Below are 11,058 nucleotides of genomic sequence, written 5' to 3'. Positions count from 1 at the left end.
CCGCCCCCGCCTCGCGGGGTCTGGTTCCGAGTGTCCACACCTGTGAAACGGAAACGTCAACCGCAGCCACCTGTAGGAGCCCAGCGCCTCCCGGACTTAACTCGCCACCTCAGCCACTCCTCCCCACCTTTGCCACAGCCAACTCCATTCTCCCAGCTCCTCAGGTCCCAAACCTTGGAGTCATTTTGACTCTTTTCTTTCCGTCAAACCCTACGTGCAATCTGCGGGCAACTCCTGTGGGTTCTCCCTTCCAAATATTTAAAAACTCTGAAACCCACCTTCTGGGGGCCCAACCTGGGGTCGTACCCCAGTGCCAGTGCAGACCCGGGTTGCAGTGAAGAGAAGGGCTGTGATTACTGCAGGTGCCAAACGGAATTCAGGGCAGAGGTGCTCAAAATACTTAAACTTCCCAGTGAGATCCAGGCAACCATTTTTAAAGAGGAGGTGAGAGAGGGGAGTCTAAGGGTGTTACAGGGGTTAAAGTACTTATGGGTCTGTGGGCCACGTGTTCATGGTCTTCAGGCGGTTAATTTCTTCCATTTGGTGGTGGTTTGCGCTTCTGCAAAACAACTCAGAAAGCAGGCACACCCTATTATCTGGGTACTTCAGAGAGAAGCTAAAGCAGAGGATATGTGAGAGGGGTCTGGCCTGAGAGGACCCCGTAAGGTCCTGGGTGGGTGGGAAACACACCCACCACCTCCACTGACGCCCCCTCCTCCAAACCTCCAGCACCTCTCTCAACAGCCTCCTCACTGTCGACCCCCCTTCCTGCTACACAGTCTGGTCTCCAGCAGGGGGACCTGTAAACCCAGAAGTTAGGTCATGACCTTCCTCAGCCAAACCTCCAAAGGCTCCCATCTCACTTGGGGTAAAACCACCAAACCCTCTCAGGGGCTCAGCAGCCCCACAGGACCTGGTGCCTCTCTCACCTCTCATCCCAGCTCCTTTAGCCTCAGCGTCTGTTCCGCAGCCACGCTGCCTCTTCCTCAAGCTGGGCATGTTCTTGCCTCAGATCCTTGGCATCTGCTGTTCTCCGGAGCCCTTTTCTTCCAAGTGCTCCCTGGTCACTCCCTCTCCTCCTCCAAGCCTGTTCAGGTTACCTTCCCTGATACCCTCTTCCATGTGACAACCTCCCATCCCCACTACCCTCTTCTGCCTCGTCTTTTTTCCTTTCAGTTCTGTCGCTCAGTCATGTCCGACTCTTTGCAATCCCATGAACTGCAGCACACCAGGCTTCCCTGTCCATCTCACTACCATATAATTGATTAATTTTGTTGCATGTCTTTCTACAGTCAGTGGAATGTAAGTCCCTGGGAGGGCAGGCGTTTTTCTCTGTTTACTGCTATATCCCCTGCTTCTAGAGCTGTGCCTGGCCTCTAGGAAACACTCATCAGAAATTTATTGAATGAATGAGCAGATTAAATGAGCAGCTGATTTGGTAGCACTTTGTAATCTGCTCGGCCCTAAGGTAATCTGATGGAAGCAGGGTCTGCAGGGAACCAGGCAAACACACCATGGCTCACTGCTGATCACAATCTTCATTTTTCTAATGAAAATTACACAAATTTAAGACAAAAATTTCAAAAGGAACAAGAGAGTTCCCGGTGGAAAGTGAGACCCCAATCTCATTTCTCAGAGGAGAACATCATTGGTGGTTTCCTCTGAATTCCTCCACTGTATGAAATACCCACACATAGAGTGACAGAGCAGACACAGTAACCATTTTTAAAAAGCAAAGACACAGGGACCTTCCTGGTGGTCCAGTGGTTAAGACTCTCCCAACACCGGGGGCCTGGGTTCGACCCCTGGTCATGGAACTAGATCTGACATGCCCAAACTAAAGATCCCGCATGCTGCAGGAAAGATCCTGCATGTCACAATTAAGACTCAGCACCGCCAAATAAGTAAATAAATCTCTAAAAAGACACCATAAAGAATATTTTTAAAGAAAATACTTTAAAAAATACACAAAGAGAAGGAAAAGAAATCTTAGGCTACCTCTGGCATCTGATGGGCTCAGTGCCTAAGACAAGACCATGGGGAAAAACGTGTGCACAGCTGGGCACCAGTGCTCACAGCACCTTCTCACACACGGTCACACACGCACCCTGAGGAGGCGGGCCCCAGGGGCCAGAGACCTTGAGGGCGCCCTCCTCACCCTCAGTCACACTGTCCTGCGGTTCTCGCCTCCCAGGAGGAGCACGTGCACATAGAGACACAGAGCATCTTGCTTCTGCCTCTGTGTCCTCAAGAAAAGAGGCCAGCCTCCATCTCCTCAGGGCCCACACTTCTGAGGGGCCTGGCATCCCTGTTCCACCTCAGGCTGAAGGAGAAAGAGGAGAGGGATATCTTGTGTGTTTCTCCAGATGGGAAACAAGGCCCTGTGACTTGTTCTGCGTCCACCGTTGAGGTGGTCAGGATGCAGAGCCGGCTTGGCTGGCAGCTCAGATCTTCGGCTCAGTGCAGAGGCCTGAGTTGGAGGGCCGGGGCACAGTGATGGGGCTCTGAGTGATGAGCCACGGTGGTGTGCGGGTCCAGGTATCCAACTTATGTCCTCGTATCAGGAACAGAAGACTACCCAGTGCGTGATCGCATTTAGATGAAATGTCCGGAAAGGGCATATTTAGAGAAAGAGAAAGCAAATCATGGAGTGGTCCCAGCTGGGACTGGGAGTAGGCACTGACCGCAGGGTACGGCCCAAGGAAGCCTTCTGTGGTGATGGAAGTGTTCCAAAACGACTGTAAGGATGACTGCACAACCCTACAAGTTTACATTAAATTGTACACTCACAACTGGCAGATTTTACTGATAGAAGTTATTCCTCATAAAGCTGTTTTTAAAAAGGCAATAATTTTTTTTCTTCCATTTATTTTTATTTGTTGGAGGCTAATTACTTTACAACATTGCAGTGGTTTTTGTCATGCATTGAAATGAATTAGCCATGGATTTACATGTATTCCCCATCCCGGTCTCCCCTCCCACCTCCCTCTCCACCCCATCCCTCTGGGTCTTCCCAGTGCACCAGGCCTGAGCACTTGTCTCATGCATCCAACCTGGGCTGGTGATCTGTTTCACCCTAGATATACATGTTTCGATGCTGTTCTCTTGAAACATCCCGCCCTCGCCTTCTCCCACAGAGTCCACAAGTCTGTTCTATACATCTGAGTCTCTTTTTCTTTTTTTGCATATAAGGTTATCGTTACCATCTTTCTAAATTCCATATATATGTGTTAGTATACTGTAATGGTCTTTATCTTTCTGGCTTACTTCGCTCTGTATAATGGGTTCCAGTTTCACCCATCTCATTAGAACTGATTCAAATGAATTCTTTTTGATGGCTGAGTAATATTCCATGGTGTATATGTACCACAGCTTCCTCATCCATTCGTCTGCTGATGGGCATCTAGGTTGCTTCCATGACCTGGCTATGATAAACAGTGCTGCGATGAACATTGGGGTGCACGTGTCTCTTTCGGATCTGGTTTCCTCAGTGTGTATGCCTAGAAGTGGTATTGCTGGGTCATATGGCAGATCTATTTCCAGCTTTTTAAGGAATCTCCACACTGTTTTCCATAGTGGCTGTACTAATTTGCATTCCCACCAACAGTGTAAGAGGGTTCCCTTTTCTCCACACCCTCTCCAGCATTTATTGCTTGTAGACTTTTGGATAGCAGCCATCCTGACTGGTGTATAATGGTACCTCATTGTGGTTTTGATTTGCATTTCTCTGATAATGAGTGATGTTGAGCATCTTTTCATGTGTTTTTTTGCCATCCGTATGTCTTCCTTGGAGAAATGTCTGTTTAGTTCTTTGGCCCATTTTTTGATTGGGTCATTTATTTTTCTGGAGTTGAGCTGGAGGAGTTGCTTGTATGTTTTTGAGATTAATCCTTTGTCTGTTGCTTCATTTGCTATTATTTTCTCCCAATCTGAGGGCTGTTAAAAAGGCAATAATTTTTAAAAAGGCAATAATAACGTACTGAAAATAGTATAGTGAGATTCAACAATTAGTTCATGACCAATTTATGTCTTGTTTCATGCATATGCATATTCAACTTCCTCACTGTACTGTTGTGATACAAATTCAAGATCATATTATTACATTTGTAAATATATATATAAATTTATATATACATATATATATACACACACACACACACATATATATATATATGCCACGTCACACGGCATGTGGGATCTTAGTTCCCCAATCAAGGATCAAACCTGTGCCCCCATGCAGGGGATGTGCAGAGTCTTAACCACTGGACCACCAGAGAAGTCCCCATTTGTAAACACTTTAATATGTGTCTCTAAAAGGTATTTTTAGAAATCATAAGACAAAAAAAGTAACAAAAATATCAGGGTTGAAAAACTTTGTAAGATTTTCTTACTGTCATAAAACTGTTCATCAATGTTCAAATTTCCAATTTGTCTTAGAAAAGTTATAAATATTTGTTTACAATTTACTTAAACCACATCAAGTCCACATATTGTGATTGGCTGACCTGCCTTTTAAGTCTGTTTTGATCAACAGGTTCCCCCTGCATATCTTCTCTCCTCCCCTCATTTGTCCTGTCGAGGATTCTGCAGGCTGGAGTTTGCTGATGATATTTCTGTACTGGCATTTAAAGTGTTCCTTGATGCTATAAAACTGGAATTGGATCTAGAGGTGTAATCAGATTCAGGTTCAATCTGGGGCAAGACTACCTCACAGGTGGTGGTGTGTGCTCCCACCATGGGGCACAGAGTGTCTGGGTGTCTCTTTTTTGATGTTAGCAGCCACCATTCTCAATGTCCAGAACCATTCATTCATTTGTTCACTATATATGCCAATAAAAATGTTATTATAATATAAAATTCACCTGAGAATACCACCTTAACAACTGAAGTATAATAAAATGATCTTTAGAGACTTCGCTGGTTGTCCAGTGGTTAAGACTGTGCTCCCACTGCAAGGGGCCTAGATTCGATCCTAGGCAAGGAACTAAGGATCCCATGTGCCACAAATAAGACCCAGCACAGCCAAATAAACAAATATTTAAAATAAAATAGGACTCCCCTGGTGGTCCAGTGGTTAAGAATCAACCTGCCAATGCAGGAGTCGTGGGTTTGATCCTTGGTCCGGGAAGATTCCACACACCCCAGAGCAACTAAGCCTGTGCACCACAACTACTGCTCTAGAGTCCGGGAGCCACAGCTACTGAAGCCTGCATGCCCCAGAGCCGGTGCTCCAAACAAGCCACGCCACCACAGTGAGAAGCCCAAGTACCAGCAACAAGAGAATACCTTCGACTTTCCAGAACTACAGAAAAAGCTAGCGCAGCAACAAGATACAACACAGCCAAAAATAAAACAATAATTTAAAGCAAAACACTAACAAAATACTCTATAACCACCACTCATGCTCGTCAAGAGAGAGATCTTCAGCCACCCAGAAGCTTGCATGTGTTCAATTCCAATCATGGCCTCCTTATTCTCTCCAAATGAACCGCTGCCCTTACTTTTACAGGAAGGACCAAAAAAAAAAAAAAAAAAATGGACATAAAACCATAAAGAAACATAGGAAGTTATCACCCAAAGGCGCATCCCTAGTCATGTGGTTTCACCTTACTCATTGTTTATATGCCTCTTAAATCTCTTTAAATCTGTAGCTGTGGGGATACATTTTTAAGCATGTGTTCTATGTGAGACACCCAGTGGGCACTAAAGGAGCTATAAAACAGGGGTGAAGAGGAGTCTGAAACAGGAGACTCCCTTTGGCTTGGGAAGGACCAGAGTTAACTCAAGAAGTCAAAAGAATGTTATGGAGGGATGTGTGAAGGGTGAAGAGATTCAGCGAAAGCAGAAGTTAAGCATGTGCAAGATCCCTTCAGATTCAGCCTCACACTCCAGCTTTAACACCTGGATCACACATCACCTCCAGCCAAGAAGAAGCCGCAGGGACCAGATGTATCTTCCCTTGGATTTTGTTTGTTTTTTCATAGGTGACTTTCCTTTCTCAGATATGTTGGAGAGGAAGCAGGGCTGAGATTCTCTGCCCTGATCTACACCATACCCACCTTACTCAGGTACATTCTTAGTCTGGGTCCCCCCCATCCCTGTTGCTGATGACGTCATTCACGAGGACAGTTTTATCAAACTGGGGTCCTAGTCCTCTTCTTCCTTGTGTCAGGAATCTACAGAGGCCAAAAGAGGACATTCAGCCTTAGGACTCAATTTTGTATTTTCTTATGAATAATTAAGAATTTTAAAATTTATTACAAAACATAGCAAGTCTGAGAAAAAGTATAGAGAACAGTATATCAAATACCCTTGTAGCCACTATCCAGTTTTATCCATTCTTAAATTTTGTTATATCTATTTCAGATCCATATATATATTTTAACATGTATTATAAATATACATACATTATATTATCATATATATGTATATTAACATCTATATATAGTAGATAATATAATATCTAAGATAAATCTAAAACAGATACTATACATACTACAGTATTTATATAATACATATAGAAGTCTATACCCACATACACATCAGATCAAGCTTGCTATTTACATTTTTAGTTTTCAAATCTTCTATATTCTTACTATTTTTTTGCCCATTTATCAATTACTGATGTAACTTTATTAAACTATCCTGTTGGCAGTGGATTTTTTTCTTATAATTTCAACTATATTTACCTTGTATTCTGAGACTAGTAGGCAAGTGCAAATTCAGAATTCCTACGTGTTCTTGGTGGTACAATTTTTGTCCTGTGATCTACTTTTATTCCTAATAAATCCTCTGGACTCATATTTTTGTCTTTCATTTCAACCTTTCTATATTCCAAGTGTGTCTGTAAAAATGCAGTAATAAGCTGCTTACTAAAGAATCAATGCTCTTTTTACTCAATGAATGTCATCATTTATTCTGATTACATACATTTTTGGAAGTTTTTTCCACTATCCCTTTTGTGCTTTACTTACTATGCTTTTTCTTATTTTTTCTTTGTCTTACGTAGATTTTTAAAAATACTGGATATAACTTACATTTAACATTAGTTTCAGGTACACAATACATGTGTGTATTTTGAAATGACCACCACAGTAAGTTTAGTTAACATCCATCACCACACAATAAATTATTTTCTTTTGCGGAAAACTAAGACCTACTCTCTTAGCAATGTTCAAATATAGAATACTGTTAACTATATTCACCACACTGTATATTACTTCCCTAGGATTTAATTGAGAGATTTCCTGGTGGCTCAGATAGTAAAGCATCTGCCCGCAATGCGGGAGACCCGGGTTCAGTCCCTGGGTGGGGAAGATCCCCTGGAGAAGGAAATGGCAACCCACTGCAGTACTCATGCCTGGAAAATTCCATGGATGGAGAAGCCTGGTGGGCTACAGTCCATGGGGTCCCAAAGAGTTGGACACGACTGCGTGACTTCACTTTCAGGACTTAATTATCTTATTAGGAAGTTTGTATCTTTTGACCACCTCAACCTATTTCGACTAACCCACCCCTCACTTCTGCAAACAACCATCTGTTCTCTGTATCTGAGGTCATTTTTAAAAAAATCTCACATGTGATATGATATAGTATTTGTGTTTTTCTGTCTGACTTATTTTGCTTACATCATGTTCTCATGTGGTTGCAGTGGGCAAGAGTTCCTTTTTATGGCTGAATAATATTCCATGGTGTGTGTGTGTGTGTATACATATACACTATATACACACACACATTTCCTTTATGCATTCATCCATCAGTGGATACTTAGGTGTCCAGCCCACCATCAGTGACAGAGAAGCATAGCAATCCCCCAAATCCAGCTTCCTCCAAACTCCTGAATGTTCCTAGGGGGGGAGCTTGAGGGTGTTATGAAGTAACCTTCTCTTGGGGGCCTGCAGACCTTTAAAGGGTCTCTACATCTTGAAGGGAAGCAGGGTGTTAAGAAGATTATTTCTGAGGACATGCACCCACCTCCACTCTCCCACAGACATAAAGTTAGAATTGAAAACATATCGTGCGTCTGTACTGGGGCTAAGAGGCAGGAAAGGTACTAGAGCAAGTCTGGCGTCAGAAGAATTTCATAAACTGGGGTGAAGTCAAGCAGTTGGGTCAGGAGAGGCAGCCACCTGCTCAGGAGGATACGTCTCAAAGTACCGATCCAGCAGGGCCTCCACCTCTGCTTCCTCATAGTCCCACACAAGGAACCTGGAGCCATCAGCTGCTCCCCGGATCATGGCTGAGAGCACTGGGAAGGAGGAGGCGGGTGAAGGTGGCTCCCCCCCACTTTCACACTCTCCTCCCCTCCCACACTGCCCATTGCCCTTCCCTTCCCATCCCTTTCTGGGGTCGGCATTGTGCTCAGAGGCCCCCAAGGAAGGAGAGGAGGGCCGGGACCCAGGAGAGCTGGGAAAGGAGGCCAGGGCTGGGGGTGCTCACCTCGGCCAGACTGTGGGCGAAACAGGCACAGCACTGGTTTATGGAGGGCCACTGCCCGGCCCAGCTCATAGCCTACCCCCAGAGAGGGCTGGGTCACTTCTGCCACGACCACTGGGAAGAAAGGAGACCAGGCTCACCCTCGGGCTTGTGAGGGACACACGACACAGTCTGGCTGTGTGGAGGAGGGAATTTAGGGAGTCCCTTGGAGGCGGGGAGCCAGGCAGGTCCAGGGGATCTAGGACCCCAGGGGAGTGTGCAGGCAGGACGGGGGCCACTCACCATCTGCCTGCTGCAGCCAGGCCAGGTCCCGATCATGGATGAGCCTGTCGCCTCCAGCAGCCTCTTCCCCGGTGGTTGAGGGAAAGTTGGTCAGGGGCCCACCCTGGTCTTCAGTTCCTCTCCTCTGCCCTAGACACCCCCAGGTCCACCCTGCTCAGGGAAGGGGAGGGGACAGAGAGATGGCCTCCAAGGGCCCACCCAACACTAGGAGTCCATGAAAAGGAATGAGGGAATAGAACAGTCTTCAAGGAAAATGCAGCCCTGTGCAGGGGGGTGGAATGTGATCAACGACAGAAGTGATACAGGTGAGATGGAGGGACTCACCATGGGTCAATGATCAGAGGTGGAGAGGAGGAGGAATCGCATCCCAGGTGGGGACAGGCAAGAGGAGCAAGAGGCTGGCCCGTGCAAGGACCCTAGGGCCCCAGAGGCTCTCAGGCTTTGGTGGGTGTGAGAACCACCTGAGAACCTGATCAACTACAAAGACCCAGGGATCGATGAGCCTCGGCTGCTGACTGAGCTCTCCAGGTGATTCTCATACCCAGGCGAGTTTGAGAATCACTGCCTGAAAGCAGTGTAACCAGTGGGAGGTGGTGTGAAGGTAGGATATCCTGGGGACACAGGGCCAGGATCCCAGCTTTCCAGCTTGATTCAGTGTCACCCACTGGGAGCATGAGGGTCACACACCCCAGATCAGAGCAGAATAACTGGAGAGCTCATTAAAAATGGACTCAAAGGCTTTATCCCAAGACCTGCATTTTCACCAAGCTCCCTCAGAACACTGTTGAGCACAGGCCCTTCCCAAAGCACCAGCAACTTTGTGATGCATCTTTTTAAAGAGGATGCCCCAGGGACTTCCCTGGTGACCCAGTAGGTAAGAATCCACCTGCCGATGCAGAATACATGGATTCCATCCCTGAGTAGAGGAGGTTCCACATACCTGCTGCGGAGCAACTGAGCCCGCAGGCCACAACTACTGAACCCAGGCTCCTCAACAAAAGAAGTCACTGCAATGAGAAGCCTGTGCACCGCGGTGAAAACCCAGGAATCAAATTCAAATAAAGAGGTCTCTGAGAACTGCACTGGGTCCTACAGATTCTGACTCTGCCCATGGGAGGGAAAAGGGGGACACACACCTGAGGTTTCCTGAGAAGTGTGAGAGTTCTGGCACCCTTTCCAAAGTAGAAGACCAGCCGGGATCGGGACTACCTCGCTGCAGGAGCAGGAGGATCAGAGGGCCTGAGAGAGACGATGTTCGCGGGACCTGGGGTCTGTCGGGTCAGGGGGTGCTGATACCTCCACGTCAAAGGAAAGCTCTGTGCTAGGTGGGAGAGATCAGAGGCCAGCGCGGTCCACTCCCATCCTGCTCCTACAAAAGCCTCCGGAAGGAGTCCATGAAGTGCTCCACGAACGACCCAAAAGGTCAAGATAGTAACGGAATGCGGGGAGTGGGCTCCCCGGTCGGACGCACGCGGTCTGACCCCTGGCCGCAGTTCCTTCTCAGGTAGCCCCCCGCCCGGAGCTTCCCCGCCGGTGGGCGAGCCCAGCGGCCTGGACTAAGAGCGGTTTCTGTCGAGGGGCCAGACCCGTCCTCGCCTCCCCGCGGCCCGCACCCAGGCAGCCTCACCGCTCGCGTCCAGCTCAGCAGCCGCCAACTGCTTGGGAAGAAATGCCCCGAAGCGCAGCAGCCGGACACGATACCTACGTCCGGCTCCCGGTCCTCGGGATGCTCCATCTGAGCAGGGCCTGGTGGCAGGTTCCTGGTGGTGGCAGGTTCCTGGCGCTCCAGCCCCGGCGCACCTCTCCCCTCGCCGCGCCCCGGGGCGCCCTCGGGCTACCAGCGTCCTGGCCCCACCCCACCCGGCCTGCGGAGCCTTCCTTCCCGAGTATCCACACCTGTGAATTGTTCACGCCCAGGATACGCACGTCTGGGGACCCAGCGCCTCCCGGACCTCTATAATACCGCCAGGCAGAAGGTGGGGGTCCTTGCCTCCTCACCCACGGCCGCTTTCCTCCCGCAGGTTCCCCCATCTCTGCCAAAGGCAACTCCTTCCTCCGAGCTCCTTAGGTTCCAAAACTTGGAGTCGATTTTTACTCTTCTCTTTTCATCAGCTCCTACACCCAATCCATCAGTAACTCCTACGGGTTCTATCTTCCAAGTATCTCCAAATTTTGAAGCCAGCCTGTTGAGCAGCCAGCCTTGGGTCAGCTCCTGGTTTCCTAGTAAAGCTGTCGGTGCGGGTTTGTGGGTGAAGGAAAGGGTAGAGATTACTGCCAGGCCCCAAAAGTAGGGAATTCAGGACAGGGGGGCTCAAAACACCCAAACTCCCTGCTGGGGTA

The 11,058-nt window shown here is 47.7% G+C and overlaps 1 protein-coding gene across 1 annotated transcript; it reads right to left on the bottom strand.

Moving 5' to 3' along the window:
* Positions 1–8,091: 8,091 nt before the first annotated feature.
* Positions 8,092–10,453, bottom strand: LOC110150941 (5-hydroxymethyl-dUMP N-hydrolase-like). Its single transcript, XM_070456910.1, has 5 exons — positions 10,346–10,453; positions 9,928–9,931; positions 8,719–8,868; positions 8,440–8,550; positions 8,092–8,248 (listed from the first exon to the last, which is right to left on the bottom strand). The coding sequence occupies exons 1-5, from the start codon at positions 10,451–10,453 to the stop codon at positions 8,100–8,102; spliced, it is 522 nt and encodes a 173-aa protein (XP_070313011.1). The 3' UTR covers positions 8,092–8,099.
* Between the last annotated feature and the right edge of the window lie 605 nt (positions 10,454–11,058).

The sequence above is a fragment of the Odocoileus virginianus genome, chromosome 27 (genome assembly GCF_023699985.2).
Source record: "Odocoileus virginianus isolate 20LAN1187 ecotype Illinois chromosome 27, Ovbor_1.2, whole genome shotgun sequence".
NCBI lineage: Eukaryota > Metazoa > Chordata > Mammalia > Artiodactyla > Cervidae > Odocoileus > Odocoileus virginianus.
Note: the sequence above shows the minus strand (reverse complement) of the source record. Positions and strands in the feature narration are given on the sequence as shown.